This window comes from Trichomycterus rosablanca, chromosome 8 (genome assembly GCF_030014385.1).
Source record: "Trichomycterus rosablanca isolate fTriRos1 chromosome 8, fTriRos1.hap1, whole genome shotgun sequence".
Lineage (NCBI taxonomy): Eukaryota > Metazoa > Chordata > Actinopteri > Siluriformes > Trichomycteridae > Trichomycterus > Trichomycterus rosablanca.
This window is the reverse complement of record NC_085995.1, coordinates 36,534,717-36,557,850: the sequence shown is the minus strand read 5'-3', so window position 1 is coordinate 36,557,850 and position 23,134 is coordinate 36,534,717. Positions and strand designations below refer to the sequence as shown.

Sequence of the window (23,134 nt, the reverse complement as noted above, 5' to 3'; positions counted from 1 at the left end):
GGAGTGTAAAACGTGGGACAGGGGCATAATATAGTTTATATCAGAATTCGGCGCGCACACTAGTTTTACAGTATGTCTGACCGTATCGTTGTCTACAAAACACCAACGTTGCATTGCAATAAATATTTATTAACCTCCAACTCACTACAGAACAATCCATGCTGTTCATGTAGCCAAATCCACTCAGATTCATTTATTTTTTTCTCCTTGATTTTATGCTGCACATCAGCACACATTGTTGACATGAATTTTTGTACATGGTATCATTAAACCCCTCGTCACTTCTCACGTGAAAAAACATAGTTTGAGAGACCAGAGCAGCTCGCCTGTGATTCCAGTTGGTGATAGATGGTGTAGTGTAAAACCCTCTATCGCCGATCAGTCGTGTAGAGTAAAAGCCACACCGACTTGAAAGACTCCCGATTACAAGAGATCCAGTTGTGTAGTGTGAACTGTACAGCAAACTGACGACTTGGAAAGTCGGGTAGTGTGAACTTGGCATAAGCCGGACTACAAGAAGCATTTTGACTGACTTTATGCTGACTGACCTCGTATTGTTAAACTGTACATACGCAGGAGCTGGTCAGAATTCTAGACAATATGTGGTGGCTGTGTTCCATCTAAAACATGAACAAGCGGCCCATCGATAAAACTCAGAAGCGAACTGAGGAATTCTGTTTCCGAAAGATTTGCAGTCACAAGCATTTTGGGACATGAATTTTTTGGATCATTGTTTTTATGGCTGTGCTGCTTTCCATGCGCCACAGACGTTTACTGGTCCACCCAACCCCCCCATTTTCACCCAATCCAGTCATGGCCAATTGTAGCTTATCTTTCTCGCTACTGCCACCATCAACCCCACCCCCAATCAGGCAGGGCCGAGGCTGTCACATGACTCCTCTAGCACACACAGTCGTCGATCGCTTCTTTTCATCTGCCAGGGGTGTGGTCTCACAAAGTACAGGATCACCCACAGAGAGCCACACGCTACCATTCGTGATCAGCCGACCAAAGTCACCTGATCACCAGTCAGCAGAGGCTACACCTGCCCCAGACACCTCGACAGTCAGCAGAGGCCACACCTGCCCCAGTGACTAGGAACCCTGTTTCAGCCACTGTCCCTCCTCCTACAGGCACAGCAATCGTGTGTCTGTGTAGGCTCCCCGGCTGGCTAATAGCAGAGCTGACATTTAAACTCGAGAGCTCAAGATCTCAGCACTGGTGGGCTAGTGTGTTCACCGCTGCACCAACCGAGTGCCACATTTACGGATTAAATGCTCAGGATTTTCTCATGAATCCGACCGAACTTTTACCCAGTTTGCCGCTGACCCTGTCAGGGGCGGCACGGTGGCTCAGTGGGTAGCACTGTCACCTCACAGCAAGAAGGTCCTGAGTTCAATCCCCAGGTGGGGCAGTCTGGGTCCTTTCTGTGTGGAGTTTGCATGTTCTCCCACAGTCCAAAGACATGCAAGTGAGGTGAACTGGAGACACTAAATTGTCCATGACTGTGTTCGATATAAACATGTGAACTGATGAATCTTGTGTAATGAGTAACTACCGTTCCTGTCATGAATGTAACCAAAGTGTAAAACATGACGTTAAAATCCTAATAAACAAACAAACAAACTGACCTTGACAAAGAGCCGCCAATTAGACAAACTGTTTATATGACGCACAGACACAAAAACCTGAACTACTGTATCCAACGAACTCGTTTCCCATTGGTTTATCTTTTCACGTCTCCAGATGACGACACTGTAGACGTTTTTGTCTTAAACGAAAATGAATTTTATAGAAAACTGAAATACTGTAGAAACTGTGAATAAACTGCATTAGAAAAAATGTTGTGTACTGCTTTTATGCTTGGCATTCAGTGGCACAGTCATGTAAACGTAGTAAATTTGCATCCAGGTTTAAATCTCAGCTGCGCTCGCCGGCTGGGCGTCTACACACATGATTGAGTATGTCTGGGGACTGGCATCCTGCTGCAACCCAAAAAAGAAAAAGAAAAGGGTGTTGTCATGTTCTCCTTGACTTACTTCGCATAAGGATGACACTCAAACCATTTAGTCTGACAAGCTAAAATCAGGAGGAGAAAAATACATTTTCATGGCACTGGATGGCAGGAGATGTGTTGCTTATGCATCACATCTGGTAACAGCACATTTAGTGTATGGTTAGCATATTGTGAGTGATATAAAAGCAGGTTGGCACATCTTCTTGGCGAAGTGTGTAATAAGCATTACTCAGTTTTAGGGACTGAGCAGATGTGGAGTGGCTGCAGCTGTGCATCACTCACCTGTTCCTCTATGTTCCTGTGCGGGGCCGAGGGGGTGGTGACGTACGAGCTGAGAGAAGAACTGGTGTTGAGTTCATCTGTATCCACAGTGTCACTGATCCCACTGCTGACTGAACTGCTGTCCTCCCAGCTTACAGACAAAAAAAGAGAAAACAATAAAGGTCTGACACTCTTTCCCTTCCTTTACTGAGTCTTCCTTGCACAACATCAGCGCCTAGCCAAAAGCTTTTTTGACTGAATGGGCACAAATTCCCACAGACATACTTCAGAGTCTTGTGAGAAGCTGTCTCAGAAAAGTGACTGTTAACAAAGCTAAAAAACACACATGTATTTTTAATACTATTTGTATTGCCAAAATGAGTTGTCCAACAAGCCTTATTTACACCCCCCCCCCCACCTGCTAATCTAGTCATTTCCAATTCCCAATATTCAATTGTGAATCTGCTGCCACTTGCACAACCCTGATCTGATTAAAGGAGAGTCCGATCACCACACCAACCCCTCTGACACATGCCGAATCTGCAGCCGCTTGTTATCACTTGCCACATAGCATACAGAAAGCCACGCTAAGCTCCATGTGAACCCACCCCCATCCCCTCTTTCTCCACTTGCACAGGGACCGGCACCACTCCAGGAGATTGCATATTGCACTAGCAGCGGAATGAGACACCCTTCCCTCCCTTAATCACGGCCAATTGTGTTTATGTGGGTGGGTACATTTCTGATCACGATCACTGGAGGGGAGTGTGGAGATGCATTAGGAATCATTGAGTGTTTCAATAATTAGACATCTGCAAAAACACCGACCTGGCCAGGCATCCACACGACTGGCCGTGTTAGTGTTTGAGAGGGAGGGAAGGCTGTACGGAGGTCTCTTCCTGCTGCCTCTGATATGTAATTTGCAGGGCTAGTGAAAAGCTCTACACACAAGGCTCCATCTCCCGCACCTCAATTATTTAACACTTCTGACACAACCCTAATTTATCCTAATTTACAAAAACCATGACCAAAATGATGCAGATATACAGGGGTACAAAACTATGTGTCAACAACAGGGGGCAGCAAAAGCAGTGGTACACTGGGACAGTGGTAGCCTAATGGGTAGAGCTTTGGGTTATCAACCGAAATCAAATCCAGGCTCTGCTATGCAGCCACTGTTGGGTCCTTGAGCAAGGCCCTTAACCCTGTCTGCTCCAGGGGCGCCGTACGATGACTGACCCTGCGCTCTGACCCCAGCTTCCAAACAAGCTGGGATATGCGAAGAAAGAATTTAATTGTACTGTACACGTGTATATGTATATATGACAAATAAAGTATATCTTCAAAGCAGGTGTATCAGGCTATAGTCAGGGGTGTCCAAACATTTTTGCTGGGGGCCAGATTAAATACATGAAGACATGAAGCCCAGGATCGTAAATCAGTATGTGTTGTATGTTAACACTAGCACTAACCTCAGGCTCAGGCTATAGAGCTTAGTAGCTACACGTACACTGATCAGCCATAACATTAAAACCACCTAATTGTTTCTACACTTACTGTCCATTTTATCAGCTCCACTTACCATGTAGAAGCCCTTTCTAGTTCTACAATTACTGATTGTCGTCCATCTGTTTCTCTGCATACCTTTATAGTCTGCTTTCACCATGTTCTTTAATGGTCAGGACCGCCACAGGACAACTACAGAGCAGGTATTATTTAGGTGGTGGATGATTCTCAGCACTGCAGTGACACTGACATGGTGGTGGTGTGTTAGTGTGTGTTGTGCTGGTATATGTGGATCAGACACAGCAGTGCTGCTGGAGTTTTTAAATACTGTGTCCACTCACTGTCCACTCTGTTAGACACTCCTACCTAGTTGGTCCACCTTGTAGATGTATAGTCAGAGACGATCGCTCATCTATTGCTGCTGTTTGAGTTGGTCATCTACTAGACCTTCATCAGTGGTCACAGGACGCTGCCCATGAGTCGCTGTTGGCTGGATATTTTTGGTTGGTGGACTATTTTCAGTCCAGCAGGGACAGTGAGGTGTTTAAAAACTCCAGCAGCGCTGCTGTGTCTGATCCACTCATACCAGCACAACACACACTAACACACCACCACCATGTCATTGTCACTGCAGTGCTGAGAATGATCCACCACCTAAATAATACCTGCTCTGTGGTGGTCCTGTGGGGGTCCTGACCATTAAAGAACAGCATGAAAGGGGGCTAACAAAGCATGCAGAGAAACAAATGGAATACAGTCAGTAATTGTAGAACTACAAAGTGCTTATATATGGTAAGTAAAGCTGATAAAATGGACAATGTGTGTAAAAACAAGGTGGTTTTAATGTTATGGCTGATCGGTGTACACAGGTTTTCCAGCAAATGAAGCAGCTAATCAGAAATACGCAAACACTACATAGATTAATTCAACAGCTGTGCTAGCTGCTAATCCTCCCCATGAACTCAGATCCATTCAGGCCCAATGTGTTGAAACCTTGAGATTGGTGCTAAGGATTAGCAAACAAACCTAGCTTTCAGTCATAACAGTTTTGTGAGTTCAATGACGTGCCACCGGAGTGCAAATCCACAAATGAACAAGCCAACATGTCCCTCCTGCCTCCACCAAAATTTATCACGTATTTATTGTGCTTTTTCAAAGAGGTCTTGAAGTTTTGAAGAAAACGCCCCTGGCTGCTGTCAGTCAAAGTAAACACGGGGCATCTGTTCTATATTTTTCGGTTAACCACTGTCCCCATAGGGGTGACTTATTTTCCTGTGTGTGTGACGGTTTGTTTTGGGTCCATCAGCCATCGCATGCTGTGTTCCTTCAGGTGTTAGAGACTGTTGGCATAAACAAAGACAGGAACGGCTGGGAGAAAAGTCTGAGATCTGATAACAAGATGATAGAAAAAAACGAATACATTGATATGCATTTGAGAAGTGGCGATAAACGATACGATATAATGTAAACTTTTTATATATATATATAAATTATATAATTTTCTCCCCTAATCTAGTCGTCTCCAATTACCCTGATTGCGTCCTCTGTACTGATTCGACCCTTCACCGCTGAATGAGGACGCCTCTCAACTGACACGGCACGTACTCCGGCACGTACAGAGTCGAGTTCATACACTTGACGAGCACTGTGTATGGAGGGCCACACCCCCATCAGCATTATTCCTCAGCCCTGTGCAGGCGCCATCAGTCAGCCAGCAGGGGCCGCAGTCGCACCAGTTATGAGGACCTATGATCCGACTTTTTAGCCCTAACCCTGAACAACAGCCAATCGTTGTTCATGCAGCCGCCCAGCCCAGTCGGAAAGGCAGAGCTGAGATTCGATACGATGTATTCCAAACCCCAACTCTGGTGCGCTAGCGTACTTTACTTTTGTATTATTACAAGCCTGTATTTGTATTAATATTGACAATATTTATATCAAACAAACCAGCAGAATCTCACAATCACATTTATGCTGTTTTACTTCAAATAAATAAGCATAAAAAAACCACAATATGTGGCCACTCAGGTGGCGCAGCGGTAAAGTACGCTAGCGCACCAGAGTTGGGGTTTTGAATACATCGTATTAAATCTCAGCTCTGCCTTTCCGACTAGGCTGGGCGGCTGCATGAACAACGACTGGCTGTTGTTCTGGGTTAGAGAGTAAGAAAGTCGGATCATAGGTCCTCATAACTGGTGCGACTGTGGCCCCTGCTGGCTGACTGATGGCGCCTGCACAGGGCTGAGGAATAATGCTGATGGGGTGTGGCCCTCCATACACAGTGCCCATCAAGTATATGAACTCGACTCGTGCAGGTGAAAAATGCAGTCTGTACTGACTGTGCGTACCGGAGGGGGCGTATGTCAGTTGAGAGGTGTCCTCAGTCAGCGGTGAAGGGTCGAATCAGTATAGAGTAGGGCTGGGCGATATGGAAAAATTATATCTCGATATTTTTTAGCTGAATGGCGATATACGATATATATCTCGATATTTTTTCATCCCATAAGGTAATAACAACAAGACACTTCTGAGACAAAGCTACATGTTCCAAATTTTTTACAGGCACTTTTATTAATATTCATGCTGGGAAGCTTCACACAATAACTATTTTTCCTTAAGAAAAAAAATAACTATTGTAAGAAAAAGTTTGTTTTCTAACATCTCACCTGTTGTGTAATGTGAATTACAAATATATTTTCTGGCCCTTTAAGAATGTTAAGTGCACTATAGGGCGCAGGGAGCAAGTGTGTAGGGAAGATAACAGAAATTGACCGTTTCCGGCTGCGCTTTTGTGAGCTTGCGTGTTTTGCACTGAGCTTGTGTGACATTAAAAGTAGCGTTCTCGTTAAACCCCCCCTCACATGTTTGGACTTTATACATTATTTTTACATCAGTCGCCACAACATTAACATTTACATTAATATTTTCTTTTACCATATAGAACTCAGTTCTGTAATACAGGCAGAACTAATCATTCATGTTACTGTGTAACTATTACAACATATAATGCATTTTAATCAGCGTTCTGCTTCATGCACTTTATTATTATTTAACAGCTTTATTTGTTGTTTAATTGCTGTTTGCTCCTTGTTTACTGCAGAGTTAGTTCATGCAATTTTATTAATTTTTGGATGTTTATTGGCCGAGAACAAGAAATACTATAATAGAAGATAAATAAATAAATGAGTCTCGGACGTCGGGATATCATCCAGTATAAACTCGTGCCCGTGCATGCGCTTGTATGTTTATATTGGTTTTTGAAACGAATAACGACTCGTTTTCTTGTTTTTCAACTTTGGGATTTGAAGTGAAAAACGAATGGTACACGGAGCTCGAAGATTTTGTCTGGACTTGTTTTCGGCTTTCTCTACAGAATACATTATTCTGCTGCTCATCTGACACTTTGAATCCGAACCATCTCAAAATAATTGAGCCATTATTTTTCTTTTTACTAAGCAGCTCCTCCTCGATAGCTTCTGTCATGTCTTTATCCGTCTCCATGCTATCGCTGCCTGCAGGAATGACTGAAGCGGTGGGGAGGGGCGAGTTGTGTTCAGTGAGGGAGAGAGGCGGGGCCGGTGAACATGTGCAGAGACTAACTGGGAGAAGAGAAAGACGAACTGTCGGATCTAATTGGAACGCAACATCTACAGTATATCGATATAAGCGATATTGTCTTATCTTATATCGCGTATGAAAATATATCGATATATTATAAAATCTCGATATATCGCCCAGCCCTAGTATAGAGGACGCAATCAGGGTGATTGGACATGACTAGATTAGGGGAGAAAAATTGGGGGGAAAAGTGGAAACCCCCCCCACAATATTTGATAACGCTTTGCTATCATTGCAAAATCAAAGCGCACGGTAAACAACAGCACCGCGACTCAGATCAACCACACAGCAGCATAAAATTATAACCGCTGTTTACCTGAGCTTCTGTTCTTCAAATTGCAAATCTAATTTATATCCGTGTGTTGTTCCATTAGGGATATAATCACCTTGTCTTTCTTCTTGAAGGCCACCTTATTTGTTTTCAGAATATTTCCAAAATATATTAATCCATTTCCAACTGTGTTTATCCTCCTATAAGGTAAAAAGCTGAAACTGGTAATTTGTTCACTAAACTGTCACTTATGCCTTTACAGCCAATCAAGAGAGAGATTGAAATTTCACCCAAAATCTGAATTTGGAAGCTCTGATTGGTTTATACAGCTGTTTTTCAAGCCATGAACCACAAATGAATCTCTTTCACAAATGAACTGATTCATTTGTGTGAGCAAAATGAATGAATCTTTACCACAGCTCCCTGAATTGATTTCAATGAGTAATTCGTTTGAAAAGAGTCGTTTCTGACTCTTTACTCAGTGATTCAGTTTGAATGTGTGTGCGGGCACGCGCCCACTCGCTCATGCGCTAGAGAAAGTGTTATGCGCAGCGCTTGTGCTGTTTTAAATGTTCTCAAATGGGAACCTGTGTATCCTAGACATACTCGATATATCGAATATGGCCATTTTTAACATCGTATAAAAAGTAATATCAAATATATCGATATTCGCGATATACCGCCCAGCCCTAGTCTTGACATGTTTTCTGTTCTGAGAAGAGCAGTTATTGGGACAGTCAGACACCTTTTTGATGACCCCTGTTGTGGACTAAGGCTGTTCATTCCAGTGTATGTAAGATATCCAGAACAAAGTGCTTTCACACAGAAGCCTGTAACTGGCCTGTTTTCTTTTGGTTAGCACCTCGTCTCCTGTTTCCCAACCACAACAGAAGTACGAGAGAGTTCTCTATGCTGACAAAACAACCCGTCTTTCCACTACAAAGAGAAAGAAACATGTGGGCACTGGACATGTCAAAGGTGGGTCAGATAGTGGTACAATTCCACCCATGAAAAGAATGTACTTTTCTCTTGCCTTCTCTTTCCTTTCTCTTTTAGCCAATAAACCCTGTCTCTGCTCTGCTCTGTTCGAGAAGAGCCGAGCCTCAAGTATGTGTCGGAAAACACAGTGACGGAGAGTATATATTAAGTCCTGTTTGATGTTCTTTCAACCCTCAGACGAGGGAATTTCCTCAGACCTCTGACTGAGCACGTATGGAGGTTAGCGGACAGTGTAAACCCAAAACATGACCTAATTCTGTATTACAACTGTAAACTCATGCTTAAAGTTTCTCAGAATATATGAACTATATACATTTATAAAGTCGTTTGGATCACTCTCAGCTGTATATTATTAGCAACTTACTATAATTTAATCTATAATCTAGGGCAGATGGAACACTTTTATTTGTCATTTATATCAAACACATCCCAGCTCATATGCTGGGGTAAAAGCACAGGGTCAGTCATTGTACAGCACCCCGGAGCTGAGAAGGGTAAGGACTTTGCTCAAGGGTCCAACATACATGCCAAAGGCAAGATTAAAACCCCTTTCGATTTATTTTTTGTTAGGATTTTAACATCATGTTTTACATTCATGACAGAACAGATAGTTACTGGTTACACAAGATTCATCAGTTCAAGTTTTTAGCGTCAAACACAGTCGGGGACAATTTTGTATCTCCAATTCACCTGAATTCACCGGAGGAAACCGGAGCTCCCCGGGGAGAACATGCACCTTCTTGCTGTGAGGCAACAGTGCCACCCGCTGAGCCACTGTGCCGTCCCAAACCTTTCGATTAATAGTCCAAAGCTCTACCCACTAGGTTACTACTGTCCACACAGTGCAGCTTTGTATTTATCCCATAGGCTAGCTGTATGTCTGGGGTGGGGAAGGATGATGCCCGAGTCTTTATGATGGACTTGCGTCTTGTCCAACGATTCAGACCTGCCACAACTCTGACCCGGATAAAGTGGCGATAAAACATAAAAATTTAATGAAATAATGACGATATAGAAATATAGATAAAATGTAAATGTGATATTTAATAAGAATGTATTAAAACTGCTCTGTGCTGGACTGGTAACCTGTCTAGGGTGTTTTATACCTTTCGCCCAATGAACTGTACCCACCTCGATCCTAAATAGGATAAAGCGGTGATAAAACAAACAATGAATGAATGAATGAACGAATTAATGTATTAAAACTTCCCAGCTGACCAACTCACAGCTAAGCCACAACTATAACCGTTACTATATACTGTACATTAGATTATCCACCAATTAGATCAAAGGTTTAAATGAATTACTACAACATAATATAAACATTCTGTTAAGTAGCAATAAGCCAAATGAGGTGAAACTACATTTTTGTTAAGAGAAATGGCTTTTTTAATCACTTTACCAAGAAATTGCTGATGTAACATCAAGATTATTTCTCATCCAAAGTTCTCACCACAAAATGTGTCCAGTGAGAACCCAATCAGAAAGTGAGCTGCATGGTCGATTGGACTTCTGTGCCACCCGACAGTCCCAGAAATTGCTTTTATTTTTAAATGACTTATTTTTTATCAAGGTGGAGGTTGTTTGCTTTTTCTGTACTTGTGTGTTGTGATAAACACCATAGATGTACCATCAAAATGAATGTTTGTGTTAACTGCATACGCTGAAGATGACGGAGCTAAGCAGTCACACCAGCATCTTGCAGCAACTTTCTTTACAATTCATTTTTTACACTACTTGATTACGTTCACGACTAATGACGTCTCTATTTAGTCACATTATTAGGCATTTGATTGTCTTTATGTTTATCCAACAAAATTTTTTTTTCCATTTTCTCCCTCACAGTTTAGACATATCCAGTTTCCACTGAACTAGTGACTTCTTTTAAACGTACTGAGAATAAAGCTCAATCAGAGTCTTGACCAGTCACACCAGGATCTTATCAGATTCATTTTAAGTTTTTATCTTGCAGCAACTTTCTTTGAAATCAGTTTTTTGGGTTAAGAAAACACTGCAATAAAATTGTAGACGTTCATGAAAGTGGCTCCTAAGCATTCACCCTGTCATCTGGATGTCATGAGCTTGTGTCCCGACTATGCTGGAAGCCATCCATGTTCAGGAGCTGGAAGCTGATTGGTTAGTGATAAACTGGCTAATCTTCGGCATCTGTTCACTAATGTTAAGTGGAAGTCAGAGGCTCCTCCAAGCACAATCATTTCCTTTTTTTCTATTTTATTTATGCATTTTCTCCCATTTTTTCCCAATTTAGCATAGTCAATTTGTCTTCCGCTGCTCGGGGATCCCTGATTGCAGTCGAGGTGGGTATATTGCTGCTCACGCCTCCTCCGACCCGCACACAGCCCTTAGCGGAACCCTTTTTCACCTATGCATTCTGCACCGGCGCCTCTATATCTGCAAATCAGGGTCCTTACACAGCTTTTGAAGACCCCGCCCTAGCAGAACCGTGTCTGCTGCAGGCACTGCCAATTATGCCCGCTAGATGGCGCCCAGCCGACCGGTGGCAACGGCAAGTTTCGAACCGAGGAGCTCAGAATCTCTGCGCTCAGAATCTCTTGATGATACAAAACAGGAAAGCTAAGGAAATTAAGTGAGATATTTAACATTTGCTTTGTGTTGCAAACACAAATTCTTTGAGATGAGTATTTTTCTTTAAATTCATTGTTTTTTTTCTTGCCTGGTAATGAAACCTGACAGAACTTGCTGTATAAGACACATCATATTGAATTAAAGGTTAATTAAATTGTAACGACGGAGTAGACAGGTGGGCAGATGTAACACACACACAAACACACACACACACACACATATAAAACACGCCTTTCTGCACCACCATGCTGGAGAGACAGGATTAACAACTCGCCCCAAAGCCTGTTTAGTGAAAGGATGATGGACGGGGAGTCCACCGGGCAGGAAACAGGAGGGTGGGGGGTGGGTTGCTTTGTTAAAGGCCGTTATTAACACTAGAATGGCTAAAGGTCCGGCGAGTTGATGCAACACTGCAATACAACTCACTGACCCGTCCTGTTTGCTCAGAATAAATCACTGATTAGCCAAAGTCAGCAAAATTTAAATATTAAAACAAACTTCTGAAATTTATCAGAGATGCACAGCTAAGTTTAATAAACTGGTCCGAGTTGCTGAGGGAATCAATAATGAGAGACTTAAGCAGAAAATCAGAAATCCTGACTGTCTCACAATCGTTCATTCATGCATTCATTTATTTAACTGCTTTATCCTTATCAGGATCCTGGTGCATCTGGACCCTACCCAAAAAACACTGGGTGCAAAGTAAAAAATACACCCTGTACAGGATGACCATCCATAAGGGCAATTTAAAATAGCCAATCCAAATACTGGAATATGAATACAGTAATCCAGCACTTTATATCATCAGTGAATTGTCTTTTATCTGTGGAATCTGTAACTTTTTTTATTTCATTTGAAATGTAATAATTATAATGAATAAATAATAAATAAGTAAACATGTAGTTACACATTTACAGTGATCAGGTATTGCTGTTATTGCCACTACTTGATTATATTCATGACTAATGACCGTCTCTATTCAGTAACATAAAGTAACATTTATCAGACATTCAATTCCTTTGTTTATCTATCAGATTTCCTTTTGTTCTATTTTTCCTTTTTGTCTCACAGTTTAGACATATCCAGTTTCCACTGCACTAGAGACTTATTCAATTAGAGCCTGGGCCTGTGTCAATGTGGCAAATTCCTATACAACATTCCCTCTCTCAGACACGACCAGTTGAACACAGGATTCTGGCCTGATGGGTCGATATATCAGACTGCTGAGCAACCTCAGTGTCCCATGAGATCCCCTACTGAAACGTTACAGAAAACAATAGCATGTTAATTATAGGAATTAAATTACGCTACATTACACTAACTTAAAAAACACAGTAAATCAATATTATGAAAGTCTATATTCTGAGAAACTGGTGCAAAATTTCACTTTAATGTAGAATAAAGAGGAACAATGAACCCAGACTGAGCACAAAAGAGCTGTCAACCAGTACACTTTAAAACATATATTAAATAACTACACTAATATCCACGAAACTACACTGATTAACTTTAATAATAACCACAATATTAACCACAATATTAACCAAGATAATAACCATGCTAATAACCAAGATAATAACTATGCTAATAACATGGTAAAATCATAATAATAACCAATTAATAACACATTAATAATCATGACAAATACACTAATAACCACTATAACAGGTATACTAATAACCATGATAACAACCACAATAATAACTACACTAATAACCTGACATTAACCACAATAATAACTACACTAATAACCACGATAATAAGCACAAAAATAACTACATTAACTACACTAAAAACCACTATGATAACTGCACTAATAACCACTATAAAAACTACACTATTAACTACACTAATAACCACTGTAATAACCACCATAATAACCATGCTAATAATCACAATACCAGGGTAATAACCATAACAATAACCACACTAATAACCAACATAATAATCATGCTAATAACCAATTAATAACACATTAAAAATCATGATAAATACACTAATAACCACAATAATAACTACACTAATAACCATGATAACAACCACAATAATAACTACACTAATAACCTGACATTAACCACAATAATAACTACACTAATAACCTGACATTAACCACAATAATAACTACACTAAAAACCACGATAATAAGCACAAAAATAACTACATTAACTACAATAAAAGCCACTATGATAACTACACTTATAACCACTATAATAACCACCATAATAACCATGCTAATAACCATAACAATAACCACACTAATAACCAACATAATAATCATGCTAATAAACAATTAATAACACATTAATAATCATGATAATAACAGTGATCATATGTTTAACCATATTAATAACAATGATAATAACTATTGTAATAATAATATGTCAACAGGTCAATAACAACAATAGCCATGTTATTATGTAATGTAGTAGCTTTACATTTTATAACATGTATTAATCACTTTTCCATTCAACATTTTTAATGTGATTTCTTAACATGGAAAACTATACAATGATAACGTTTGTGTTTTACAATATACTTTAATGTACCACCAGTATCTGAATCCTGGAGCTTAAGAAAGGAGCAGCTACACTGAGAAAATATCAGAATGGTTATGTAAATCACCAAACATTATCATCGTTTTAATATCACACGATCACAGCATTCTCTTAACACAGGTGTTTAAAATTGTGCTCAGTTTCTTATAAACCAAGGCAACATTATTTCAGGTCTCTTTCTCAAAGTGTATAAAACCTTACTTTTGACCCAGTGGTGTTTATCACTCAGTTACAGTGTGAACCACAGTGACAGATGAGCAACTATTTTCATATCTATCATAAGGTACAAAGAATTAAAGGGGCCATGTTTTCATTTGTGAGCAGGAAAGCCTGAAGAAAGGAATGTAAACCAGCCAGCTTGTTTTTGTGTGTTCCAGATGTTCATGGACATCTTCTGTGAAGAATCGCCACACGGGGCTGCAATTAAAGCGACAGCAGCGACACAGACAGAATGAGGTGCAACATTTAAGAGTTTCTCAGCTTTATGTATATTAAATCAGTGGCATGTCTGGTAGGTGATTGGCTCCGGTAGATGGTCGAAGTGTCCAAAATCATTCCAGTATATTTACAGACTCACAATACAACAAAAAAACATTTATCTGCTGAACTGTGGTGGGTCACACCTCACCACTGAGGCACCAGGTTTGAGCCTCTCACCTGCAAGAACTGAATTTTAACCCAATTTGCAGGACACATCACCAAGGTGGAACAATACTGTGGCTAAAAGCCACAAATAAAAAAATATAATGGCAACCAAGTAAGAAATGAAAAACACACGAAAGCATCCGCAGCCGCAACAGAGAAAGTGAACAGAAAAGAGAACAAGCTGCTCAGAGCTCCTGCAATAACCAACTTCTCTGAAAAAGAAAGAAAAATAAAATGAAACCTAGAACAAGCCAGGATGGCAATACGTGAGCTGGCACCCCACCCCACCAACTGCACTGCAGCTAGTGCCCAGGAAAAGGTGCGTCATGCCACCTGTGGGTCTGCTTACTTGGCAATTCTTTCTTGACGGAGTAAAAGATTGGATTGAGCCTGGCATCCTGGTTTCAAAAGAGGAGCCGTGAGCACTGCGAGGACGAAACCGTGACAAACAGAAACACTTCAACACACGGTGACCGTCAGTGAAGAGGAACTGACACGTCAATCATCTGTGCCTCCATGCCCACATCGCCAGCCATACATGACAAGGCAGAGGGGCACGATTCTGTAACCGCTCCACTCCACCGATCTCTACAGGGGTTGAGCCTGTTATCGCTGTTGTCTTAAATCTTTATGAAAAGTAAGTATGAAAACAGAAGCAGGTCAATGCTATTAAGTAAACTGTCATCACCCAACACGCCCAGCAGAGATGAATCATGTGCAAGATCAGCAACTTGTTGCCTGCTAGTGTGAATGTTCATCCCCAAATCAGAAAAAAGTTGGGACAGTATGGAAAATGCAAATAAAAAACACTACAGAAAGTATAAATCCAAGATATGTGATGTTTTGTCTGGAACGTGTTGCAGGCCTGAAATGCAGAAATGGATGTATATTAACAAATTCAATAAAGTTAACGAGACAAAACTGCATTTTCCATACTGTCCCAACTTTTCCTGATATGGGGTTATAGGATAATATTGAGAATAATTAAATACTGACTCCAGCACCTTTCAAATATACTAAACTATAAATGTATCCGTGTTTAGAGTGTCTGTCCCGCGACACCAATTATGCCACCAGGGTTGCCAAGTTTTGCTAATATTAAACATTTTAATTTGCCGTCTTTCTCCTTAATGATGTCTGTCATGCCAAATCAATGGATGTAGTAGTTCATTCACGGCATGATAATAAAAGAAGGCCAAATGTTGAATTTCAGACAACCATTTATCTCCTGTTAAGAATCGCCACATGGAACTGCAATTCAAGCGACAGCAGCAACACTTAAGAGTTCCTCAGTTTTATGTAGATTATGTAGATTAGTGGCATATCTGGCAGGTGATTGACCATACACTTGGACCATCTACCTGATCCAGAGTGTCCAAAAAATATTTATCTGCTCTACTGTGGTGGGCCACACCTCACCATTGAGGCACCAGGTTTGAGCCCCACACCTGCAAGAACTGAATTTTAACCCAATTTAAAGGACACTTAAGCAAGGTAGAACAACACTGTTACTAAAAGCCACGAATAAAAAAGTATAATGGCAACCAAGTGCCATTATTAAACATTTTAATTTGATGTCTTTCTCCTTAATGATGTCTGTCATGCCAAATCATTGGTGATAGTAGTTTCATTCACAGCATGATGATAAAAGAAGGCCAATTAATACTTTTAGAGATTTTACAGCACTCCAAAAAAAACTACTTAAGTGGGTGTCAAGTGATTACACCAAATATACTGATAACTACAGACAGACTTGAGTCATTATCTGGATTACTTTACATTATTTTTCATCAAACAGGTAATAACAACAATACAATGATCTCAAACCTTATCAGAAACAAAATATACTGGACATAAGACCATATACTGGTCCATTAACCACCGTCTACCTGTCTGTCAGCCACACACAACAACTGGTCATGCAGAATAAACAGAATCACAACACAAATCACAAGTCTCCATGCAAATCCAAATACTTCACTGTTAAACATTTAAATCCACAACAAAAGAGTAACACACCAGAGAAGCTGCACTCAGAACACACACACACACACACACACACACACACACAGTACAACAGTCCCACGTGGCAGGCAGAAGAAAGAAGCATCCTCGTAAATCACAGAACAAAAGAAAAGTTGCTGCTCACTAGTGTGGAGAGACGGTGGTGGAGCGGCCGCTGAAGCTGAGCTGCATACCGGAGAGCTTCATGGCTTCATCTTCACTCTCTCCCCTCCAGACTCTCTCTCTCTCTCTCTCTCTCTCTCTCTCCTCACAACACCTCTCTTACCCTCCCTCTCTCTCTCTCTTAGTGTCCCTCTGCCATTCCCTCTCTCCAACTCTTTCTGTGATTCTCACACTGCTTCTACTGCTACAACTCTCTCTACTGCCTGCCTCTCACTTAGGTAGGAAGAATGAGGGAAAAAGGGTGAGAGAGCTCTCACCACACACACACACACTCACACACACAGTGGCAGCGTGAGCCAACCCCAGGTTGAGAGGTGTGGCTTTAGTGTGGTGTGTGTGTGTGTGTGTGAGAGAGAGAGAGAGAGAGAGAGAGAGATACACACAAAGTTTTATTCTCTTTACTATCAACTTACAGTTTACTGTCACTGTTACCATTTTTATTGCTGTTACTATTTGCACTGCTTTTTATTATTATTTATTTATTTTATTTTTACTATTTTTAACTATTTTTTATATACTGCACATTTACATTTTCGGCATTTAGCAGACTAAGCGACTTACAGTATTGTGACAGTATAGTGTCTAAGCAGTTAAGGGTTAAGGGCCTTGCTCAAGGGCCCAACAGTGGCAACCTGACAGGGATGGGGCTTGAACCTTTCGATTACTAGTCCAGTACTCTAACTGCTAGGCTACAACTGTCCATTGTACTATTTTTAATGTTCTTTTTCCTAAAACTGTAACGGTTTAGCGTTGGCAACACAAATGTCCTTAGTTGTCATGCCAATAAAGCTACCTTTGATTTTAATTGAGAGAGAGGTTTGAGCAGAGATGTTCACAAATCACAAAATACGAGTCCGAGTCGAGTCACGAGTCAATATAATAAACACAAAACATATATTGGAAATGTAGTGTAGAAATAAACAAATAATCTGTAAGTTCAGATAAAAACAACAAATTAGCGACTGTATTTTGTCGTTTTACTTCGTGCCTTTACTTTCCTAGGTACCAGTTAAAAGCTTTAACTGACGTTTTGTTTTCATTGCAAATTACGACACAGCGGCCAAAATCCCAAACACAGCACAAAAATCCACAATACTGCTTACCTTAGCTTATGTTCTTCCAGATGCTATAAAATTTATAACCGTGTGTCCCATTAGGAATATAATCCGTTATTTTGTAAATGTGCTTATAATTAAAAACCTCCAAACTTTTCCCGGTTGTGAAGTAAAACACAAACTCGTTAGAAAGCCAATCAAGCGCTTTATCGACAGTCATCTGTGTGATGCTGCAAACTAAATACATGCAAATAACAGCATTTCTTACTAATAATTACAATCAGAAGGTGATTGGTTCAGAAAGCGTTCTTAAAATCATTAGCGCCAATTCTGTAGGAATGTTTCATTCACATTATCTGTTACTGTGAAGTGCACTACGTAGGGTATTCCACCATTTTAAGTCGGGAGTGATGCTTAATCACTACGCCGGAAGCTGGCTGGAACATTTACCCATGGTGTGTGTTGCGGTTTAAAACGGCCGGAGTGTTATTAGAGAGCAAAAAATGACACGATCAGAATGATGATCAGATCATATATATACAGTATATATATATATATAATTGTACACACGTAACTAATGTTGCTGACTTTTGTTGTACACAAGTCATTGTTGCGAGTCACGAGTCGAGTCCGAGTCATTTAAAACGAGTCCAAGTCGAGTCTGAAGTCGCTGTTTGTGCAACTTGCGTGCGACTCGGACTTGAGTCGCAGAATCGAGTCCCCATCTCTGGGTTTAGAGGCTTAAAATTTGGTCTATTTGGTATCATGGTACCACTGGAACTGTACAGATGTACTGGTTTTATTATCAAACATTTTAGTTCCTGAACCATTAACCCTACACTCAGACTGACAGAGAAGTGACACAACAAAGCCATCAACTGTCATTCATTTTCAACTATTTCCGGCGACAGGAGGTGGACCGAAAGTTAGAACTGCTAAGTGGGCAGGGTCAGTAGCACAAAAAAGTTGAGCTAAGTTTACTTCCATGCACATTAGTAGCAAAACAATGTGACGATTACCAATATGAATCAAGCATTGAGCAGAGTGGAACGCTACGCTGCATTTTTTATTCCTAGATAACAGTTCCGACTAGATATGAAAGAGAAATGGAACAGACGGCAGCGAGCGCAAAGAACAAACACTGTTTTCGGGCACAGACAGTGATTGACTACGCAGTGATGAAATTTACAGATGAGCAATTTCCTCCCAGGATTTTTATTGAACACGTCTGATTTGAACTGTATAGGAAGGAATTGTGATCATATAGTTTTTTGCTTGGCATCAGTTAAACCATGGAAACCACAAGTGATGATGATGTGTTTTTATTTGCAAATTCTGGCTTGTCAGCGAATTTAACCGTTTTTGGTACACGGAGGGAGATGTTAGTTGACATGCTAGCGCATTGTGCCACCCCATCCCATTGGTTTGAATGGCATGAGGCTATTTGTTAGTGCTTAGTAGTGCGTTCGAATAACCTGACTTTTAAGTCAATGACTTATTAGAATCCTCTCAACTTAGGCAGCTGCCTATATAGACAGTAAGACAGCAAGGCTCACTAGGTTTTCGAACGCACACATGGTGATAAGCGATCAGCAATTCTGGCAACAAGAAGCAAAATCGCTGCCGGTCTGAATGTAGGGTAACAGTTACAGCAACAGCACTGACAAATTCTGGACCTTCAGACCTGAACTGTGAACTTTTGGTACTGAAAACTGCTAATGAAACTGGACTCGATGATAATGGAACTGGAACATTTATTACTGGAACTAGGGTGTTCAATACTAAAATTTAAATCTGATAACACTTGCAGTCACTGTTTTAATTTTAGAAATTAGACATTTTAAATGCATTTACATTTTTCAATAATTCAACTTTTTCACTCAAATGTCTTAAGTAATTATATTATTTATAATGAAAAAAAATACAAAATACATTAGGAAAAAATGCATTGACGGCCTTATATATATACAGTATATACTGTAAGTACAATAAGTAAAATTGATATGGCAAAAAAATACATTCTGCAAATTTTACTGCCAAACTAATTTATTTGCTGAATTTTAAATACTAAAAAATAAACATTTAGTATTAAATGCTTATTAATATATTAAATTTTGCATTAAATTGTGCTTAAAAATGAAAAAATGCCTTATTTAGGTTTGGTTTTGGTAGATGTAAACCTATTTTAACTTAAAAACAAAACAAATTCACTGTAAATGATTAAACATTTGCATAAAAAATATGTAATTTCCCTATATATCTTTTAAAAATCAAATTAATTCATTCTGGAAAAGAATCTACCAACACAGTCAAAAACGTACCAATATTTCACAAGAACAACGCAGATCTGGCAACCACTTCCACAGTAAATTGAATGGAATGTGTATGGAGGTGCACGTTCAACGTTTCGACATTGTTTTTGCGTAATAGTCTGTAATTTGCATTTGTACAAGAACAAGAGGTGAAGTTTGCATGTTGACAAAAAGATGACACATTAATTACATGTTTAAGCTTGTAGCTCAATAAAAACACAACATCTGGAAAGCCAGAGGAGCCGAGAAGATCCTCCAGAGCACCGCAGTGACGGTCTGGTTTTACACCTGCTGTCGTTAATCTAAAGTAGCCGTACAGGTTAGAGAGTGACAGGTTCCTACACGACACGTGAGGATAGCAGAAATAGTTCCTGTGTGAGAGACTGAGAGAGCTTATAGTCCGGATTTAGCTCCATCTGATTTCCACCTTTTTGGAAGAAGCTTTAAGTGAATAAAATGAAAGATATTGTTCTTATTTTCATGCATTATCACAAATCATTTTTGGCACAATATAGATCATATAGATGTATACATCAGATGTGTTTACTTAATTTTGTATATATATATACAGTATATATATACACACACACACACACATATATATATATAAAACATACACTGATCAGCCATAACATTAAAACCACCTCCTTGTTTCTACACTCACTGTTCATTTTATCAGCTCCACTTACCATTTAGAAGCACTTTGTAGTTCTACAATTACTGACTGTAGTCCATCTGTTTCTCTACATACTTTTTTAACCTGCTTTTTACTCCGTTCTTCAATGGTCAGGACCCACCACAGAGCAGGTATTATTAAGGTGGTGGATTATTCTCAGCACTGCAGTGACACTGACATGGTGGTGGTGTGTTAGTGTGTGTTGTGCTGGTATGAGTGGATCAGACACAGCAGTGCTGCTGGAGTTTTTAAAACCGTGTCCACTCACTGTCCACTCTATTAGACACTCCTACCTAGTTGGTCCACCTTGTAGATGTAAAGTCAGAGACGATCGCTCCTCTATTGCTGCTGCTGGAGTTGGTCATCTTTGAGACCTTCATCAGTGGTCAGAGGACGCTGCCTATGGGGCGCTGTTTGCTGGATATATTTTTGGTTGGTGGACTATTCTCAGTCCAGCAGGGGCAGTGAGGTGTTTAAAAACTCCAGCAGCGCTGCTGTGTCTGATCCACTCATACCAGCACAGCACACACTAACACACCACCACCATGTCAGTGTCACTGCAGTGCTGAGAATCATCCACCACCTAAATAATACCTACTCTGTGGTGGTCCTGTGGGGGTCCTGACCATTGAAGAACAGCATGAAAGAGGGCTAATAAAGCATGCAGAGAAACAGATGGACTACAGTCAGTAATTGTAGAACTACATATTGCTTCTATTTGGTAAGTGGAGCTGATAAAATGGACAGTGAGTGTAGAAACAAGGAGGTGGTTTTAATGTTATGGCTGATCGGTGTTTATACTTGATGCCCATCTTCCTTGATGGCAAATCATAACATGTATAGTGACTAATTCTGATGAATACTTTTTTCTGATAAAGGAGCTGATAAAGCTGATAAAAAAAAAACATTATAAGATGACAAACTCCCTTGTGATGAGTTGCGCAACAGCGAATGTATCAACTATTTCCAAGTCTGATTTCAGAGTCCATGTTTACTGTGAGCGCGTGTTGTTGTAAACGCTTAGTCACATTGGCTTTCACACCTCGTTTTAACAGAACACCTTTGGGATGATTAAAAACGTGGATTGTGAGACAGGCCCTCTCGTCCAACATTGCTGCCCGACGTCACGAGCCTTGTGAGTGTAGGTATTTAATTATTAGGATTTTAACGTCATATTTCACACGTTAGTTACATTTATGACAGGACAGGTAGTTACTGGTTACACAAGATTAATCAGGTCACAAGTTTAATGTCAAACAAAGTCATGGACAATTTAGTGTCTCCAATTCACCTCACTTGCACGTCTTTGGACTGTGGGAGGAAACCGGAGCTCCCTGAGGAAACCCACACAGACCCAGGACCTTCTGCTGTGACCTGCTGTGAGACAACATTACATTATTATAGTATAGGAGACATTTTAATGTCTGTGGTTTTGGCACAGGAAGTCCAAAAAGCTCATTATCAGGTGTCCACATACTTTTGGACATGGTGTGTTTTCACTTAAAGAAACAGGGAAGCTGGTCAGGAGTTTCAAAACCTCTACGTAAGACTCAGTTCATGCTCAGCGGCTTGATAAATAACTCGACCTAATTAGCTTGATCCGAGAAGCTTTGCTTTTTTCCATAAAAGGACTTTTCTGGGTCACAGCATGAGGTCAGAGGTCAAACTCCCCTGAGCGTTGGTGGAAGAGTAGGATTACCGCTGGGCGCTTTATTTGCAGCAGTGTTTACAGCAGCAGCGGGTAGTTTCGGGTGTGTTTGAATCATAATCCAGGGTAAAGACGGTGGACTGTTTTTTTTTGTATAAAAGACATGAGAAGATGAGAAACGCTCCGGCTGTATTTTTAGCGACGTGGTGAGACTTACGCCATCGTAAAACACAACAACTTCATGGATAATCACCGGGCACGGACACATACGGGCATTTTAACTCAACCTAGCACTCAGGTCCAAACCTCCTGCACTCAGTTTATGTAATGATATGGACTCCACAGAGCCAAATGACTTTGTGGAATCTAAAATAGTTCCTGTTTCTTTCCAGCAGGTCCCACAGCACGGTTCGTATTTAAAGACTTTTGTTCTCTTGCTTCTGGGAACAGCGGGAGATATTTTGCATGCCCTGTCAGTTGTGTTTTGAATATGGAAACTGTTTGGAACGTGAATTGTTTATGGTGGCATGGTTTCAAGAGGCGATGTATCAAAACGGCCAGTGCGAGCGAGCGTTTGGTTTCAGTTTTGTGTCTGGCCATGCTACATTAGGTCGTCTATTAAACCCATCCACTCCGCTGCAGGATGTGAACGTGAGGAATGATCCATGCTGCATTAGCACCGAGCGCCGCGCATTTGCATTAGGTTATGGCACAGGAACTTGTACCTTCAGTATTTTAGCTGAATTGTTGGTAGTTAAACCAAAACCTACAGTACTA

General features: G+C 40.5%; 1 protein-coding gene across 3 annotated transcripts in view; it reads right to left on the bottom strand.

Moving 5' to 3' along the window:
- The window catches only part of nav2b (neuron navigator 2b), an 86,349-nt gene that overhangs the window by 44,034 nt on the left and 19,181 nt on the right, over window positions 1-23,134 (bottom strand). For 2 of the 3 annotated variants that reach the window (XM_063000817.1, XM_063000819.1), the window contains exon 2: window positions 2,300-2,429. In XM_063000817.1, the coding sequence (XP_062856887.1) occupies window positions 2,300-2,429 (130 nt within the window). Of the gene's footprint in view, window positions 1-2,299; window positions 2,430-16,628; window positions 16,732-23,134 lie in introns of those variants that run through there. The other variant, XM_063000818.1, reaches the window with a different exon arrangement.